We start from the raw sequence: 20887 nt of genomic DNA on the forward strand, positions 1-20887 counted from the left end.
TAACTGATCAAATATTATCTGTCAACCTACTCGGTAGAGTGAGTTTGTCCTTAAGCCATGTCTTTGCTACTACAATTTCACTTTGAACATACACAGACAAAATACTTGAAATGTTTCCAATGAGTTTGTTGGCATAACAGTTAGTACTGTTGCCTCACCGCAAGAAGGTCATGGCTTCGATTCTCAGGGTGTACACTGACCTTACCTGTAACGTTGGCCAGGATTGGCTCAGCAACCCCCATGACACTGACAGATAAGGCAGAAAATTAGAGAGAAAAATGAGCAGCAATTACCTAGCAATGCTCCAGTTAGGTTCAATCCTCAGGACTGTGGGGTCTTCAGTGTAGTTAAACTTGACTTCAGCATTTCTCAGCTCAGCATCATCAATGTCCACCCAGACTGATAAACTGCCTGGGGCCAATCCTGCTGGGGTGACACACACTATTCCACGGGTGTTCCTCCTGGATGAACAGAGAAAAAGAGGGAAAAGTTGTAGGAGGGTGACTAATAAACATTTCACTGATTAAAGTAGGTGGACAAAAATCACTGTTTACTCAGACAAGTGCTAAATTTAATCAAAGTTAAATGCAGCAGAGTAAAGTTGAAATCTATACAGTAAAATTTGAAGTGAGATTTGAAGTCAAGATTCAATAAAGGTTATGCTTCTCGCAGGAATTTCAAGTCAAGAGAAACATATGAGATCATAATGGGAACAGGTTCAATTAAGAAGCTGAATTTGATATCTCAAATAAAAACTGTTAATATTAAAATAGTTAATTATTGCATTCTTCGGCCAAAACATAACCTCAAATAATAGGGTCCAAGCTGAGGAGGTGACACTTAATGGAACAGTCATTGTGCTTTTAATTACCAATGTCTAGCCTGAGAAGCCAATTCATCTCTTCCCTTAAACTGGAATGCTGCTAATTTGATTAAACATGTCCTTTTATAATAAGTGGACTTCAGGAATTTAAGACAGTTAAGTCCCTTAAACCAGTCTCCTGCCCGATGCTGTCAGAGCTTTGGATGGAAGCAGTCGAAGACATTAGCAACAATGCGTGAGCGCTGCACTCTCATTGGCATTGTTTACACCTGTGATATAAACATATGATTTATATTTGACACAGCATCTGAATATTGATCCTCAGGCCCTAGATTTACATCTGATGTAGATCCAGGGTGATTTGTTGTTGCTCCCTCCATTGAGTTCAGACCTAAATATGTAAAATCAGTAGGACGTTTTTTGACAAACATAGCCGAATCAAGGTCACAGTAAGCAAAGTCATAGAATGATGTTAATTTTAAAATCATTCTTTTTTATATATTGTGGTGAATTGTCAGCTTCAAATATCTTCAAATATAGCCTGGGTTGTGTACCCACCCTATCCACAGCTTGTTGTTCTTTTAGCTATCAGAAGAAATGTGGTGGGTTTACTGCAGGGAGGATTAGGACAACGTCGAGTGAAAATGAGGAAACTGACTTCATGTTTAATTAAGATCGAAGCTCTAAAAAGGATTAGTGCCACCAGCCACAAACACTTTGAGCGCAAAGTGTTTGTGTGTCTATATCTACGTGTCCCTGCTTGCTTGTCCCAGAGGCAGAGTAATATTTTCCACTGCAGTCTTGTGTGCAATCCCCAGTAGCTACGTTGTCCAATATGCATTTAGCACAGTTGAGTAGTGGCTGTGTTTCTGGGCCATGACTTCACAAGAGCATCATATGTTTTGTGTGTGTGTGTGTGTGTGTCTTTTTATCTGTATATGTATATGTTTAAGTACTATTGCACGTTCTAGTGTGCATGAAGGAAGGGAGCGTTAGATTGAGCAAGGGGATAAAAGGAGAGAGCCCGTAACACGGATGTCAAAACATGAGTCTGTGTTTTCTGCTTTTGAGGGTGACTTTGGCTGTACTAACCTCTTTTAAGTAGCATTCCTCTACTTATCAACACATGTCCCCTTCAGACTATGATGCAGTTAAAGCCCACATGCACCAGCTGCTGGAGGGCCAGGTTATTAGAGAGAGTAGTGACCCCTATGCCTCCCCCATTGTCATGGTAAGGAAGAAATATGGCAGCCATGTGTGAGGACTATCAGCATGACTGAGAAATTCAGAGAATGCAGACAATCTGTCAAGGCAACCAATAGCCACAACCTCCCAGATGATGGACCAAACCCTGTCAGACACTGCCATACCTGTGGTCCTACAGCATGCCATTAGAGGATGTAAGATTGAACCTGCTGTATAATCTGCTATGACAGTGTTGCCTTCTCGCAACTCTGCTGATCTGCAGGCACTGTAGCAGGCTGATCTGGCATTAGACACCTTGCCTCACTTATGGCAGGATCAGATGATGCCAAACCAGACTGAGCCCCCAAGTGAGGAGTGGTGCAACAGTGGGGTTGGATGGTCCAGAGCAATGGCCTTTTGTATCGTTGGTTGTTTTATCCAAATAGAGGAAAAGAAACCTCTTAGCTTCTGTTGCCTGAGAGCCTCAAAGAGGAGGTTTTGAACCAGCTCCATTAGCACTATGGCCATCAAGGCATTGAGTGGGCCACTGAGCTTGTGAGGCAGAAGTGCTAGTTGCCAGGGATGAATAAGGACATCCACGAGTGGTGTGAGAATGCGAGCAATGTAGCCTCGCCACCAAACCCCAGATTAGAGTGCTCATAGGTCACCTGCTGGCTGCAAGACCGAATCAAATTGGTATGGGGTGACAGGCCATCTACATACTGAACAGGGGAAAGAAGCCTGAACCAGGAACCCAACGGCTCCATCAGCGATTATTGTGTGCGACTGGATGGAGGAACACAAATGGTGGCTGCAGGTGGTGTTCGACTGCGCCAAGGGGCAAATTACCATTCCCTTCTCCTCTATGCCAACAGCATAAACCTCTGGACTTCCCAAGTGCTGGCATCAGTGAGGATGACTCAGGAGAGGACAGTGACAACTCTGAACTGTTGGTGGTCATGACTGCCCCTAGGCACAACCAAAGCCCCATAGCTCAACCAAGCCTCCCGCTACAGAGCCAGTAAGTCTCCCATTGGCAGAGAGGACTGCTCCTGTTTCCTCATCCCCAGCAGCATGTGCCTCGAGTAGCAGTGTTGCCTCCTTAAAAAGAATCACCAGGATGACAGCACCCTAACATCCACCATCTCTTGGAATCGCATCAGGGGAGTGGGCTACAGTATTTCAAGTAACAGTCTCCAACAGCAGGGCTCCAGCATTTCTTAGACCATGGGATTTATAAGTGTAATAGTTTATCGGTCAGTCACCGATAGAAAATGGGGGGCTAGAGTATAACCAGCAGGTTAGACCCATTCTGAAATTCCTGTTGAGTGCAGCGAGTTAGTAATTAGAGCTATAGCATCTCATCACTTGTGCGACATAAATACAGGTAGTAGCACACCATGAAGGGGTGCTTCATACCTTTGGGTTGAAGTCACTCTCTGTGACTGTAAAATACCATTGTCATTGTAGCAGGGACTGCCACCATCTATAGTGTCTTTCATGTGAGCCTGGTGTGCTAGTTTGATATTTTGTATTTTGCAGTGTTTGGAGTACAACACTTTGCCACCACTTCCTAGTGTTTCAACAGTGTACATTTACTTTTTGAGCAAGACAGGTTTTTATCTGACCAATTTGGAGTATTTTAGTATTTTGCCATTCTTCTTTTGTACCACTACATCTCTCCCTTCAGTTTTGACTTGGGCACTACCATTGTTATTTGTTTATCTGTGTGCATATGTATGGGTACCTCCTGATTTTTTTTAGCAGAGTACTTCTTATCTTGAGACTTAAGTGCATTCTTGGGGTGAAATTCCCAGAGTGTCTTGTTGGTTTTTAATTTTACACTAACTTTAGCCAGGGCCTCATCCAGTTACACATAGCAACCCCATTCACAAAGCGCCCCACCAACCCTCACATAGTGCCACAAAAATATTTACACAGCGAGGGAGCGATAGATGAAGGTCGAACTGAGGTGAGTGAACAGTCACGTTGATGCTGGATTATTGTAAAGGCAGCAGCACACAAATGACACTTGACGTCAAAGCTAGCATACAGTTGATTAGCTGTGAGAAGCTAATCCAAGCATGTGATAAGCAACTGTGGTGATAGTTTGGAGTTTTTACATGTGCTAGATTAAGGAAAGCTACCATGAGTGCAGACAGACATTGAAACACTGAAACAAAATCATTCATGATCCTCACAACAAACTCACTGTTTTTACACATAAACAGATCTTTACAAAGAACAAAAATTAATTCTCACTTTTTGAAGTGGCAAGGCTGCGTTCCGATACTGACAGACAAATAACTCCCTGCGTTGAGGTTGCTGCCCTCTATAGTGACCCGGGTACCACCTGAAATGGGCCCCTGAGACGGCTGGATACGAGTGAAATATGGGGTCTGGACAAAAGAGAAAACAAACACAAGTGTATCTTAATAGTCCAAGATGGATAATGTTGTGCCCTCATGACCGAAAGAATAAGATCACATGTACAAGCGACCGAAATGAGCTCCCTCAGAAGGGTGGCTGGCTTCTTCCTTAGGGATAGGGTGAGGAACTCGGTCGTCTGAGAGGAGCTCAGAGTAGAGCTGCTGTTCCTTTGCTTCGATAGGAGCCAGTTGAGGTCGTTTGGGCGTCTGGTGAGGAGGCCACCTGGGAACCTCCCTTGGGAAGTGTTCCAGGCACGTCCAGCTGGGAGGAGGCCCTGGGACAGACCGAGAACCATATATCTCCACTCTGGCCTGGGAATGCCTGGGATTACCCAGTAAGAGCTGGTTGGTGCGGCCAGGGAAAGGGAAGTCTGGGGCTCCCCGTGACCCGACCCCGCATAAGCAGAAGAAGATGGATGGATCAGCATAAATGAGCTGACATGAAAATTAGTTCATACACTCACAAATATATATGATAATTACTGAGTCATTAAGGCACCAAGAACATGAATTAAAAAATTAAGTTTAAGTTGTAAACAAAAATATTGGTTATCAACAAGAACCTATTCATTTGGGTTAATGGCACAATGATCCTTCTGAGAGTGGAAATAAAAACATGATAGAACAACCAATCAAACAAAAGAGGTATTGTTGTTTGGTCCTTACCACAAAGGTGAATGGCCTTGGTGACAGGGCTCTATAGTCACTGACACAGTCCCTCACACACACCTCCACCTGAGCCTCTTGGACCCTGTAGCCTGTAGCATCGTTCAGAAGACAAACTATTCTGTAGATGGAAAGATGGGGATGAAGTAATGGTTAAAAAAGACGTATTGTAGTTATTCTTTAGTCCTTTGATTTCCTTGCTTTTGTAATTTTGTTTGCAGTTTTGCACACTAGATCCCTTTCTAAAAGATCCAAAAACAAGCAAAAGATCAACATCCATCCATTTGTGTCCCCAATGATGCACATGTGATGTCTTTTCACCTGCTCTTCCTATACTGAGTGAAAGGTCAGTCACATGATCATATAAAGGCCAAAAGACGTGATACACTGGACTTGAATTTGTGTCTTGGATATGGTGAAAGACAGAACAAAGGAAATAAAGGAATGCGGTGAAGAAAGAGGAGGACAATATGAAAAATACAACACATTTGCCAGGAATAATGTGTAAATTAGCCAATGTGTGTCTAATATTTGAATAGGGATGCCCTCTATCTCAACATGCATCATTTCCCAACTAACTGCACAACGGAGAGATTGTGCAATCTGTGTGAACTCAATTCAATTCCCCAGCCAGGTAGGACCAGGTAGGAGGAGATGAGTAAATGTCAGGAAAGAAGGATGAGAAAAATAAAGGAAAGACAATACGTAGGGAGTAATGGAGGGAAACGACTAGAATTAGGACTGACACACAACCCATCACTATTTTGATGTAACTATCTATTCAGCTGCTGAATAATGCCACTCCTATGCAGGAGCTGACTTGTGTTGTGTTTTCAGAATTGGATGGAATGCTTGTGGGTCTGTCCTTATATCTATAGAGCAACAACCCCTGTCTGTGTGTGAGTTGCTGCACTTTGTGAGCCTCTATTCCATTTACAGTCCGTGCATGTACTTGCATCCACTTTCCACTTACCTTTCTGCACTCACATACTCCTCCTCAATAGGCACACAGGGCACCTTGCCCAACCTTACACCCATCTGGATATCTCTGAACTGCAGACCAAGGTTCTCCCCGAGGATGGTCACCCTGGTCCCTCCTTGGCGAGGCCCCGTTTCTGGGAACAACTGAGACAGCAAGAGGACAGAGTAAAAGTTTAACAATAAAGAATAGAGAAAAGGTAAAGGATTCAACATCTTAATTTTTCTACCACTTTGGTCATTGTGTTAACGTGTCCCATGTTAACATAGTATTAAACGCACACATTCTACATGTGTAGCACACAAATTGACACACACAGACACCACCCTCCACACATATTCAAAGAGCCTGCCAAAAGGCCATATAAGATAATTAAAATTTAAGTGAAGAAAAATCACCCTCTTGATTTAGAAACATACTGAAAATGAGATAACGAGTGTGAAAAAACAAGTTATGCTGCCACACAACCAAAGCCGCATCATCCAACGGGGTTTATTAGTGACTTGGGCTCCACATAAAGTCACTATTGTTATCCTGCGTGTTTATTATTCTTCTTTTTTAATATTAACGTTATCATTCCTCTTCTGTAAGAATTTTAATAGCAAACTCGTCTGAGGGCTTTGGATTCACCCCCACAGACCAAACCCCATCATCTGGGGCCTGTTTAGGATCGGTGTGCTATCGTTTTTCTGGGTAGAATACAATACTTTGGCACCATAAACGGCGAAAACACAGCCAAAAAACTCCATTCATTTCTAATGACAGATGGCAAAAATCCCAAAAAAAACCTCAGCTGATCGTAACGTCTGATACTTTGGCATACTTACAGCTACACAGTCCAAGGACTTAACCCTCCTATTATCCTTGGGGTCAATTTGACCCCAATCAATGTTTATCATTCAAAAAACAATAGTTGGCTTTTTTTTTTTTGCTCCATATTTCATGACTTTTCCTAATTTGATGGGGACAACTGATTAAGCGTAAAATTATCATGATAATATTTTTTCAATGTGCTGAACGCATATTCCACGCATCGGTGTTCCTCTGGGGTCAATTTGACCCCAAGCTGTTTTAGCTGTGTAAAACTTGTCTGTGTGTGTGACCTAACATCCCCACACCTGCAGGTGCAGAGTTGATACTTTTGAGTTGATACATAATGGGGGGAAACTTTCCTGCTCTGGGGGGGGGAGACTTTCCCGCTCTGTGGAGGGGGGGGGGGGGGGGGAACTTTCCCGCTCTGTGGAGGGCGGGGTATTCCTGCAAGGACATTGGTAGTTCATGCAAAATAAGGGAGGAGCAAACATATAAAAGCTTGCATTGCAGCCCTCTATCCACATCATTCTTCTTTGTGCTCTGTGTACACTGCAATCTGCACGCTCTCTCATTTGAAAATGTCTTCTGGGAAAAGGTTTACTGTCAATGACGTTTTGGAACAGCTCTTTGACAGTGAAAGTGACATAGAGGAGAATGTTTCTGAGACAGAGGATTATGTTGAGGAGGACCCTGATTTTGAGGCATTCTCATCTGATGAGAATGAGAGTGTTGACCCTCCTGTTGCTTCTCAACCACCAGCAGACACGATCCTTTCCAAAAATGGAAAGATAATATGGTCCCTTTCCCCACTTAGACAGCAAGGTAGACTTAGCGCTACTAATATTATCAAAATGGTTCCAGGCCCCACCAGATATGCAATCAGCCATGTTGAAGACATCAAGTCATCATTAGAGCTCTTCATAACACCATCGATTGAGAATATTGTACTTGGGATGACAAATTTAGAGGGGAAGCGTGTGTATGGGGACAGTTGGAAAGACTTGGATGTAGTCGACTTGGAAGCCTACATTGGCTTGCTCATTTTGGGGGGAGTTTATAAATCAAAAGGTGAAGCAACAGCAAGCCTTTGGAATGCTGAGACTGGAAGGGCAATATTTCCAGCCACCATGTCTCTGAAGACATTCCAAGTTTTGTCCCATGTCATACGCTTTGATGACAAACAAACAAGGCACGGCCGACGCGAACGTGACAAACTTGCGGCAATAAGGGATGTGTGGGACAAGTGGGTGCAGCGTTTACCCCTGCTTTACAATCCAGGCCCCCACGTGACTGTCGATGAGTGCTTGGTTGCGTTTCGTGGGCGCTGTCCATTCCGACAATATATGCCAAGCAAACCTGCCAAATATGGCATCAAAATATGGGCAGCATGTGATGCACAGTCCAGCTTTGCATGGAATATGCAGGTTTACACAGGCAAATCTCCTGGCGAAGCACCGGAAAAAAATCAGGGCACAAGGGTTGTGCTTGATATGGCTGAAGGACTGCATGGGCATAATATTACATGTGATCATTTTTTCACATCTTATGCACTGGGTGAGGAACTGCTGAAAAGGAAGGTAACGATGTTGGGGACAGTGAGAAAAAATAAACCAGAGCTTCCCTCTGAACTTCTTGCTGTCAAGAACAGGAAGGTAACATCTTCAGTGTTTGCCTTCACTGATAAAGCAACTGTGGTCTCCTATTGCCCCAAGAAAGGGAAAAATGTCCTGCTGCTTAGCACCATGCACAAAGATGATGCCCTGAGCAGCAGAGAAGACAAAAAACCACAAATGGTGCTGGACTACAATGAGACAAAGGGAGGGGTGGACAACCTTGTGGTCATTAATGTTGTCAGTAAATTTGAGAAGATTTGTATGAAAAGTTTTCAAGATAAATTAATTTTAATTTAAAAGTTTTGCCTGATGATGGCGCTAGAGGGCAGGTAAACTCACTGATAGGTTTCATTATCAAGGGGTTATTTATGTATTCAACAAATAAACAAAGTGCCTGACACAAAAACTTGGTCAACAATTTTCTGTAAATCATTTTCTGGAGGCAAATATACCTGGGGTCAATTTGACCCCAAGGGTAAAATGTGTTAGTAATATTTGAGGATAATACGAGGGTTAAAACAGAGGAAAATATTTTCTCTACCAAATCATGTTTTCTGATATCTGTTATACTTCGAACAGCAATTGTTCAAGTGTGATGCTTGTTTCACCTCATTTCTGCTGAAAACTTTAGTTTCTCGTGTGTGTATTGCACGGAGTGATGGTGGCTTAGAGTGGAGGACACTTAAGTTAGAGTGCGTCAGTGAGCTGAAGATTCTCTAAAAATTTATATTTAAATCGCCCTCACGGGCACATAGTTTAAGGTACGCACCTCATTTTCTCCAAAGTAGTAGAGATTCTTGTCCTCTCTTGAAAAATGTCTTTACTTTAACAGTCAGACAAACCAAATTTGAACTGTGCCCCTCTGAAGGACATGCTCACCCCTCCTCTCTCCTATTAATCCGCATGTATTTTTCTCTGGCGGGAAGGAGAGGATTTCACATTTTCATAAATTTTTAAATCGCTCCCGTGTCCACATTTTACATCCTAGAAACACCAAAATACACACATAGCTTCAGACACTTGTGGCGCTCAGCCTCAGTCAATGATGTCATCAGACTGCTCTGATATGAGAGCAGCTGATCAACTGTTACCTCTGACTAGACTGCAGGACACACACAGAGACTGAGATATAGACACACACAGAGACTGATATACAGACACACAATGAGACTGAGATACAGACACACACAGAGACTGATATACAGATGCATACACATACATTCAGACACGCATATGCAGACATACACAGGCACACATATAGACAGACAGGCCCACAAAAACACAGCCAGACTAATACGAAGAGAAACATACATACAGACAGACAGCCCAATACATAAGCACATACATACATACAGAAACACATATACAGACATACAAATACATGCGCTAGAATTTCTCATTGTCCGTCATTTTGACAATAAGGTAAAAAAAAAAAAATCTTGGAAAATATTTTTATCTGTCATTTTAATTTCTGTTTTTTAATGTTAGTAAAGATATAGTCAATAGCATTTAATTTTCATTTATTTGTTTTTAATGCAAATTCAATTAGAACAAACTAAGTGATGCACTTAAAACGGCATGAGAGAAAACATTCATCATGTCAACACCACATTTCCCCGGTGGCCACTGAAAACACAAACTGTGGCCATATGAGTAAATGCACAACGCAGTTTTACTAAATTAAATACTTGCAATTAAAATATGAACGAACTTCACAAGAAATCAGCTGAATTTAACTCTGTGGCCTGAACTCAGTCTCATTCACACCTTCCTTCTGCTGCGCATGGAGTGAAACAGGGTGCCAGCTATTGCGTAATCAAATGCGTCAGGTGAAGTTGCTGCAGAGGCGATTGTCATTACATTTTGTACCTTTGCCTCGGACAGACTGCCTCTCATGTCTGTTTTGATATTGTTCTGAAGTGATTGCAACCCGTCAAAATGACAGATGGCCTTTAGATTTGTCCGTCAAATCTTAAAAATAAATTCCTCGGTTAACTCAACTCCCGATACACACACACACACACACACACACACACACACACACACACACACACACACACACACACACACACACACACATAAACACATACAGACACAAAAAACAGATATACAAACACACAGCTCATGAACAGTGACTACGGCCATCAGTTTAACTGATTTCTTCTCCGACTCTGATAAGTCAATGGACTCATCCCTGACTCCTCTGATATGAGAGCAGCTGATCAACTGTTAATGACATTTGTGTTGGACTGCAGAACACGCACAGAGACCCAAATATAGAGACGCACTCACACATGTATACAGACACATACACAGACACAAATATGCAGACGCTGATCACACACATATACAGTCACACACAGACATGCACACAGGGTAAAATATACATACGCACTCACACAGTTTGTATATTTGCACATACGCAAATATACAAACGCACACAGGCGCACAAATTTACACACAGAAACACATGAAGAGACATAAACAGAAACACAGTTGACACACACACACACACACACACTCAACAGATAGATAGCACTTGTCAGTTTTTACAATGGTGTCCCAGGGTGTATGTGTGAAATGGATGTTTAAAATAAAAAGACACCATAGTAATATCCGGCCAACAATTGAATTGAAAGCAACTGAACTCAGGATTTAGGTTTGGTCAAAGACGTTTTGCCTCTTATCCAAAGGGCTTTGTCAATTCCTAACACCTTGGTCACACCAGTCTGGCAGATACACAGGTTTCTGGAATTGCGGCAAGTCAACATCCCCATCCCAGCAGCAGCCCCCTAGAGTCACTCTCAAAATTTTTGCCAAGAAATTTTCTAGTTTGAAACTTATTACATCTGCTTGACTTGGTTTCCTAAATTTTGGCATTGTAGCATACAGTGGTGCTGCAGACCTGTAATGTGATCTATTGAGCCAGATTATTGTACATAACAGGCACAGGTGCAGTGTGACTAATGGACGCTGACTGGTACAAACAAGCACACACATTACAGCACGGACATGCATACGCAAACCTAATCCCACGACAAGCATCATATTATGTATAATCTGTCCGATGTCCTGCTCTTTTGCACGCCTCCATACAACATGAGACATAATTCTTAACTGTCCTACTGACCGAGTCGTGTGAGATGATGTCAGTGTAAGAAATTGCCAGAAAAAAAGACAATACATTTGGCAGCATCATGCAAGTGCAGACACACAGAAAGAGAAAGACTTTGACTGTAATCTAGTCATCATGTCTGAACGTGTGATGTGTTACATGCTGCAATTGGTGCTTTGGACTCATGTGTCAGTGATTTGACACATCACTACTACATCCAGGGGCAAATCCACCCCTCACTTGGGAGACTAAAGTACTACAGCACAAGCTGAAAATAGGTATGGAAAGATTGTAATTTTATACAACAGAATAATGAGTCTTAGGATAAAACTGCAAATATAAAAGTTATAATTGTCCCACCAAACAAGTTGACCAAGGACTCAAATGACAACAAGGACCATCCACCTAACCCTGGAGCTAACTGCCGTGCCAGAGAAGATTTGGCAAATTTTTCATGGGCGCTACCCACATACTCAGCTCTGCTGCTGATCCCACAAATACATGTTCCTTACAAATGTGGCACCATTTAAAAGGGAAATAAACAGGCTTTATTAGATTTATTTCCAAGAAGCATTGTCACAACAAATATGGAAATTTATCACAAAAAGTAAGGAAATTTGTGGTTGGCAGATTATTCCTTTGTTCGACATGGTAATCTAGCTGTGTTTAAGTGGTAACTGCCATGAAAGTAGCCATTAAAAACTAGTGAAGTTTTTGTGGTCTGAATATAGTTTGGGAATGCTGCTGAGGCATTTAAAGAAACAGGGAATACAGGAAATTCAATCTGCTTTGGTTTGTTTTATGGGTTTGTTTACTTTCTTGGGAACACAAACAAATAATCCCTAACTATCATTAAACATTGCAGGGACATGGAGTATCAGGCTGTTCGATGCTTAGAGACTATAATGTAAGATTACAGTATTAATTATTGATTATTCATATTTTTTGATTTTGTATAGATCTGACCATGCCATTATGGAGGCCTCAGCTCATCCATACACATACACTGTTTCCACAGAGACTAATAAACCTGGTTTATTTAAAAAAAAAAAAAAAATGTTCAAAACCAAATCCCTGAACAAACTGACTTAGCCTTCAATGGCCTGGCATGCAGTTGCATTGCAAAAGGGAAGTGACAGCAGCACGTCAGACAACATGAGAAATGCTGGTGAGAAGTTTTGGTTGAATGACCAGAGGTGAAATAAATAATCTACTCCATGACATTATACATGATTTAGCAAAATCTTTTCTTCTTCTTGACTTGATCTGAACCAGGTTTAGGTCTTTCCCACGTGCCAAATTAACATCAGAATTTAAACGTCATCATAGCACAGAAAGAGCACTGGTTAATGTCTCCAATGATATTGGTGGTTAAAATCCTATTTATCAGATTGACATCAGTTTGTTCATTTGAACAATAGCTCCTCCTCATGCACTATAGCCAACTATGGCGTTCCACAGTGCTTGGTTCTTGGTCCTCTTCACCCTATATCTGCTTCCTTTAGGCAACATTATCAGGAAACACAGCATCAATTTCGACTGTTACGCTGATGACACTATTTATCAATGAAGCCAAATTAAGTTAGTCAGGTACTCAAACTGCAGACATGTCTTGAAGACATAAAAGTCTGGATGAGCCATAACTTTTTACTTCTAAATTCAGACAAAACTGAAGTTTTTCTAATCGGCCCTAAGCACCTCAGAGAAACCCTATCTAAACATCTAATCAGTCTGGACAGCATTACTTTGGCTTCCAGCTCCACTGGAAGAAACCTCAAAGTAACTTTTGACCAGGACATGTCCTTTGTCCTTCACATAAAACAAGTCAGTAAGGCAGCTTTCTTCCACCTGATAAACATTAGGAAAATCAGAAACATCCTGTCTCAAGAGGATGCAGAAAATCTAATCCATGCATTCGCATGCATTCTAGGCTGGACTACTGTAACTCGTTATTATCTGGATGTCCAAACAAATCTCTGAAAGGCCTTCAGTTGATTCCGAATGCTGCTGCAGGAATATTAACAGGAACTAGGAAAAGTGATCACATCTCTCCTGTGTTAGCTGCTCTTCATTGGCTGCCTGTAAAATTCAGAATAGAATTTAAAATCCTTCTTTTCACATATAAAGCTCTCAATGGCAGAGCTCCATCATATCTCAGAGAGCTCATAGTTCCTTACTGTCCTAGCAGGCCACTCCGCTCTCTAGATGGAGGTTTACTTGTGGTTCCGAGAGTCTCCAAGAGTAAATGGAGAGGCAGATCTTTCAGTTATCAGGCTCCTTTTCTATGGAACCAACTTCCAGTATCAGCCCGGGAAGGACTCTTTAACGATTTTCAAGACCAGGCTTAAAACATTTCTGTATGACATAGCTAACTGTTAAACAGTCAAAGCTCAGTTACTCCTTAGCTATGCTGCTATAGGCCTAGACTGCTGGGGGAAGCACTGAGCACTTCTCTCCCTCTCTCCCTCCCCCATGCATGGGCCGACATAACACTAACTATATCTCCCCAAAGTCCCTGTCTCTCCCAGTTTATCTCTTCTCTCTCCCTGTCCTCATCCTGCAGGTGCTGAATAATCAGTACCCCATGTTTCTGCAATGCCTGCTGTTCCCACATTTCTATGAACTTCATACAGTATCATATGTTCCTGCCTACACCTGTGTTGAAAATCCCCTCCTCCTGCTCTCATTCTCTTCCTACTCTACCCAACTTCGATGCCCCAATATTACTATGTATGCGTGTCTCTCTCGCTCTCAACCCGACCGGTCAAGGCAGATGGCTGCCTCTCCGACCCTGGTTCTGCCCGAGGTCTCTGCCTCTTAAAGGAAGTTTGTCCTTGCCACTGTCACCAAGTGCTTGCTCATTGGGGGATTTGTTGGGTCTCTTTAAATAATTTTATAAAGAGTTTGGCCCAGACCTGCTCTATATGCAAAGTGCCTTGATGTAACTTATAACTTAAAATATCTTTTTGATCACCCAAATGTTTCAAATCTGCCCTACTTTATGAGGTTATGGGGTAAAAACTTGATTCGTCACAGAAGCAGTGCTTGTGTGACGCGACGACTGCATGCATACCACATCGTGTTTCTCATTCTCACAGTTTCAGGAACATTAAAACAAGTTTTTTTTTTCGCGGGAGCGGAGCGGGAGCAGCTTCAGCATTGCTGACCATCATCTGATCAGACTGATCAGATGTGTCTTCCGGTTGATAGTTTTCATTGTCTTCCTCCTCAGAAATCTGCTGATCTGTATCACTATGGTGCTGTGCGTCCTCTGCCTCACTGTCACCAAAGATATGATCCAGAACTTGGCTTACAGTAAATCTTCTGAATTGGCCTTACATGCCTGGACATGTCCGTCTTTGTTTTGTCAAAAAGGCAAAGAGAGAAGCCCCTAACTTCTATTGTTTTATAACCGTATATACCTGGATCAAAACTGACCAGTTTGACACCACAAAGGTCATACTTTTCACCAGAGCATTTTATAATTTAGTGATGCTTAATTTTTTTTTTACTATATTTTGTTTAAATAGAGGTTCCTGACAAAGTCAAAAAGTCTTGATTAAATAAGCAAATTTATGTACTACTTACATGCATTTATGACCTAAAATGGGTTGGTGCCGACCCAAAACTAGAAGAAGGTTAAGTTCAGAAGAGGATTTGCTTTATTCTTCTTCAAAGTAAAATCAGCATTCAGAAAGTATGATTTTACAAAACATCATCTTGATTTTTAAAAACACTATCTGCTTCAGGGGTGGGAGCAGTACGTTTGTCTCTTGTCAAATGTTGGAGCAATTTTCAGCAAGTTTGGTACATTAGACTGAGATTTTGGATTTTCGTCACAAGGAGGCTTTTTCTATTTTCGTCTTACAAACATATTACTCATCTAATTGTAATGTTTTGTGGTATTTATACTAGTTTATATTTGCACCTGCCTAACAAGTATATAATAAATACAATAACTAGTAAAATCAATAAATAATTTCAATCCAACAGAATCTATGACTGAAACATCATAATTTACTGACCACCTTGACTTGTTTAGGTAATTTACACTTTGACTTGTGGTTTTGTTACTCGTATTATTGTTACATTATTATGGATTGTCCTTCACCATATTTTCTTTAGCTTTTTGAAAATATAACTGTCTTATGATAGAGTTATGATGGGATACATAAAAACACTTGACTTTCAGTTAAAGTCTATATATTTGCTGAGGTGATGATGAATATGCCTTGTGGCCAAGCTTTCAGTTGCTATGTTTTGTTTGACCGCAGCGCAAGAGTTCAAGGTTTCCAGAATCAGCCAAAGTCACAGTTTTTGAGCACTGGCTCATGAAAGATCTTGCCTACATCATGTCAGCTCATGTCAGTTGAACCTTTCTAAGATATTGAAAACACTCAGTTGAGAGTGAAAGGAAGGAAACCAGGTTCAGCACTCTCTTTTTGTGTGTCAGGATACCATTCAATTAACAGCAAAAAAAATAAATTGCAGTTGAGGTGAGTATGTATAGACTGTGAAAGCACATTGTAGTTCTCATATGCACATACAACAACAAAAAGAGTATTTCACATTCAGCCATGGAATGACAATTGTCAAATGTAACTTTCTACACACAGAAAAAATGCAGTGATGTCTGAAAATACTTAACTGTTTAATACACACATTATCTGCAAATCTTACACATAGTCCGCCGTAACAGGATGCACTCACTTACCTTTACAATTTTGGGGTGGGTGCAGCGGCTGTTTCCTGAGATGGCATGCATCCATCCTATTCCAGCCAGCTGCAACGGGAGGTGGGAAATTCCTCCACTGGTGCACTCCTGCCTGAGAGAGCATTTTTTGTCCTGGATGCACCAACCACATTCAAAGCGGGGGTCTGCCTTCAGGCACATTCCACAGCTGGCCCGCAGGGCTCTACACTTATACAGGTGAGCTGGGGGAGAGATGGACAGAGGGACAGAGACAGACAGAGGGAAACTGACACATAATACACCTGAAGGTGTAGCAATCCAAAAATTATTCAGAGTTAAATTCTCACACCGATTGAGGGGATGGATGGCAATTGTCAAAGTGAAAGGTGGTTACTGTCGTTTATGAATGTCATAGGCTTAGCATGTTAACTAACTAGCTGATTTAAAGAGTAATTGGTTTGAATTCTAATCTGTCAGCCTGTAGAAAATTAGCCAAGCTGGTTTAGTATGACTTATTTTAGATGGAGACAATGTTACAGATGAAGTCAGATGATGTCAACCAGAGGATCCTTAATATTTAATACTTAATCATGTTTCAGGAAAGAATCCCTTTTGAGAAAATGCATTAAATCCTTAAAGCTGATGAAAAAGACACTAAACAAGGTAGCTTTTTGCTGTCTCTTACCTCACAGTTTTATCTTATCTAGCTTCATAACAAAACCCAACAAAACAGGTTTATGGTTTTCAGTTTATGGATATGTTTTTCTTTTCCTCCATATTGCCAAGCTCATTGTTTCACCAATTCCATATTCATTTATAAGCCTAATGGCTAGCTTCATGTTAGCATGTTGCTGGATCTCCTAATGTAACAAGGGGTGCATCTGGCTGTTACATCCGTCCAGCCAGATACACCCCTAATTACCTGGGACTCTCCTTATGAGTTTGTGTGTGTGTGTGTGTGTGTGTGTAGGGAGCAGGACTAATTAGCGGAGTGGAGACAGGTGCAGAGCAGAACCTCCCCCAGCTGCAACCCATACAATCAACTCCCTACAAACACCCTGCTTACTCCCTCCTGCCCTGCTCAGCCTGGGCCTTAGATTCTCATCCCTACCTGTCCATATCACTGCCTCACTCCTGCTCTGCTCTGCTCTGCTCTGCTCTGCTCTGCCCTGGACACTGGCTGCTTACTCACTCCTGCCCTGCTCAGCCTTGGCCTCAGCTACTCATCCCTATCTGTCCGTATCACTGCCTCACTGTTAAATAAAACCTTTTCTTACCGTGCCCTGTGTTTGCCTGAGTCCCTCGGCTAGCCCATAGCAACAGCAGAAAGTGTGTCAAATGATTTTAAATGAATTTCACTGAGTGTAGTGTATTTATTTTTTAGTTATTTTTGGACTAAATGTCTGAGGAAAAAAGGCTGGACCAGTTAAATTAATAAACTATAGCAGCTTAATATATTTTTTATGTGGGTGGGGCATTTCTTTTTGATGAACATTCATCTCTTTAAGGTGTTCATTTGAGGATAATAACAATAAAAAGCTACAGTGGCAAGGAAAGGCAATCAGATATTTATGTTTCTGTGAGCTTCAGAGAGCAAAAGAGCAGTGTAAATGTATGTTAATCACTGGAATAACATAAAACCTTGAGCAGGTGATTATTACCACTCTAAGGCAGCAACAATGAATGAACTGTTTCCACAGATACATAGAGGGAGAAAAAATTTAAAAACATGAACAAGGAACCTTGAGGGATATTCCTAAATATTAATTTAACAGGGGTAATGTCTTATAAAAACCAACAAGGAATTGATAATTTGTTGCATATAAATGAATTCCCCCAACTCTGCATAGTGGAAAAAGTAATTAAAAATAAAAAAGTTATAAATAAATAAAAAGATAAACAAGTAATTAAAACCTCAAACACCTGAGAAGTTAGGAGATTAAAGAAAACAGGGACGAAGGGGGAGGATGAATTTTGTCTGTGCTTGTTAACAAATCCAACAACAAGAATTGTTTTGAATTTAAAGATATTGAGGCCTTGTGAGGCCAAGAAAATCCTTAAAGCATAGAAATAGTGAAAAACAAAGGGGAGGAGGGGAGGTCACATGCAAACAAGGCAGGGAAGTATCAGTGGATAAGATCTTTTGATAGTTTATTGTCACCTAATTTCTACCATAATTATCTGCTGATTCTCTCTTGCCAAAACTCTTAGGCAGATTTGTTTCATGATATGCCCATTAAAATGGCCCAAGGGAAAAAATACAGAAGGAACGAAAATAAGAAAAACAGCAATGCAAGACCCTCCATTCACCTCCTCGGCTGACACATGGCGGCCGGCCAGACTTGAATGCCAGCATCTTTTGGATTAATCTGCCTTCCTTGGCCCTTCACTTACTCTAATCTGATTATCCATGATTTATCTTAATAGTAGTGTGAGACTAATTAATCTGAACCAAATGAATGATTTAATTAACATTACAATCTCTACGTTACACCAGGGTAAAACTGGGTCAGTGAAAAGCAACCCTGCCACAGATGGGCAACACAGCTCCACTTCAGAAAAAAAGACAGGGGTGGAGCTGAAAAGGGATTAATAAAGGTTTGGAAGAAAAAGGGAGGATCAAAAGAAAAAGGTCTTTTTGAGAATTGTATGAGTAAGAAAGGTTTTTAAATATCTCTTTTTAACGAAGACCTTCAACACTAAGCACTAAGCAACAGTGCTAACCACTATGCCACCGTGCTGTCCTCCACACTATCCACCACACATGCAAAGTATGACTCCAGTCATGTGCACAAAATATATATATATATATATAAAATCGATAAAGTATTTCTGATTCCACTTCATGGTACGGAAGAGTGCCTTGCAAATCCTCACAGCTAATTGTTTTCACTAACACTTAATTTTCAGAATTATATTGTCAGCAAATTTTGGGATTGTAAGGGACTGTTGGGAGCGACAAGACAAGCATAAGTGTTGTGTTACAATAGAGGATTATCTCTATCCTGTTTCCTGGTTGAACTAAAACAACTTTAGACCTTTAAACTTTCCTTCTACCTAATGACCCCTAGGATATGACTCCACAACTTGTAAAAAAAGTTAATTGTCTTGAAGTCTATGGGAATATATCCCTCACCTTCATTCAATAGCCTAGTAAACATTTTCCTCATGAGTCTCAGTTTCTAGTTTCAAGTTTTCAATACAATAATTAAGTTAATTTTTAAAATGATGGCCCCATTTAGTGGAAAATACATCAGAAAGGGGATGGATTGCGGAGCATTACCTACTATGTGACTGACTGACTTTTAAATACCAACATTATGTTATATGGACAGACAAGTAACGTCATTGCAGAGTCTAGAGTTGTCAATATGTGCCAGATACAATTACTTTCCTCAGAGTTGGCTTGAAGAAACACAACGTAATTTCTTGTTCGACATTTGAGTCAACTGTCACACTGGTTTAAGTGAAACAGAACAAATGGGAAACATGTACATGTACTGAATAGTTAAGTCACTATATGTAGCTTGTGTGGCTTAGGTCAATACTTGTCTTACTAGGAACGATCATCAAATCTACAGTTGAACACTCCAGAATTCGATCCATCTACTGTATTGACTAGAAGGGATTATTTTTTTTTCTTGTGAGAGCTAAAACACTTTTCAGCACATATGGAGATAATCTCTCATCAGAAACACACAGAAGAACTTAAAGGAGTACATTTTAACCAAAATAACACTGGAAGAATAATTAGGTGATGACCGATAAGCAACTAATTTCCAAACAATCTGCAAAATGAACTGTGTGTGACATTTATCAAAATGAGGTCAGATACAACACAAATGATGTAAAATTAAAATGTGCAAGTGTGTCCTTTTAAGACTGAAATGAACAGTGAATGAAAGAGTAGGGAGAGTTAGTTAATCTGACTGTAGACATACAAATTCAGAGCAAAAGACTTGATGACATGCTCGAGATCAAGACAAGCATTATCTTGTGTAATGGGACATCTAAAATCATTAGTCTCCACCACCCAATATATTACAGTTGATAAAGAATGCAGAATTGGCAATTGTTTTCCACTTCATGCACAAATAACGATTAAAAATAATAAATGGCACTTTCTGTTTTTCTTTATCATTCCCTTCTACTCTCATCTACCCCTTGCCATTACATGGTGCAATTACCAACTTGTCATCCACCCATCTTTCTTGCTCTTCATACTTTCTTCTGCCTATCGCGTCCTCCCTTTGTTTTATCTTCCTCTTGAACATCCATCCCTATTCATTTGTGTTTTGGATGTTTTGTTTGTTAACATTGCCATCCATCAATCACTCCCTCTGCCCCTCTATTATCCCCCAGAGAAGAGCAGTGTTTTTCCAAACTAATCATACACTTTCACCTTTCTCCCTGGTGGCTGTCAAAAATTAAATCACAGATTACATATAAAGGGGATAACACTGCACATAGAATTGTTGCTTCCTAGAAAATCATTACCGAGAATTTAACAATCAGTGTCTCAAATATATGAGACAGGACTCTAAATTGTCAATGACATTAAAGGCCAAAAC

The 20887-nt window shown here is 40.8% G+C and overlaps 1 protein-coding gene across 1 annotated transcript in view; it reads right to left on the reverse strand.

Annotated features, from left to right (window-relative positions):
• The window catches only part of LOC115045717 (plexin-A1-like), a 229084-nt gene that overhangs the window by 51282 nt on the left and 156915 nt on the right, over positions 1–20887 (reverse strand). The window contains exons 11-15 of the mRNA XM_029505519.1: positions 16338–16558; positions 6077–6228; positions 5104–5224; positions 4271–4407; positions 294–461 (exon numbers count right to left, since the gene is read on the reverse strand). Coding sequence (XP_029361379.1) covers positions 294–461; positions 4271–4407; positions 5104–5224; positions 6077–6228; positions 16338–16558 — 799 coding nt within the window. The remainder of the gene's footprint in view (positions 1–293; positions 462–4270; positions 4408–5103; positions 5225–6076; positions 6229–16337; positions 16559–20887) is intronic.

Source organism: Echeneis naucrates, chromosome 7, assembly GCF_900963305.1.
Source record: "Echeneis naucrates chromosome 7, fEcheNa1.1, whole genome shotgun sequence".
NCBI lineage: Eukaryota > Metazoa > Chordata > Actinopteri > Carangiformes > Echeneidae > Echeneis > Echeneis naucrates.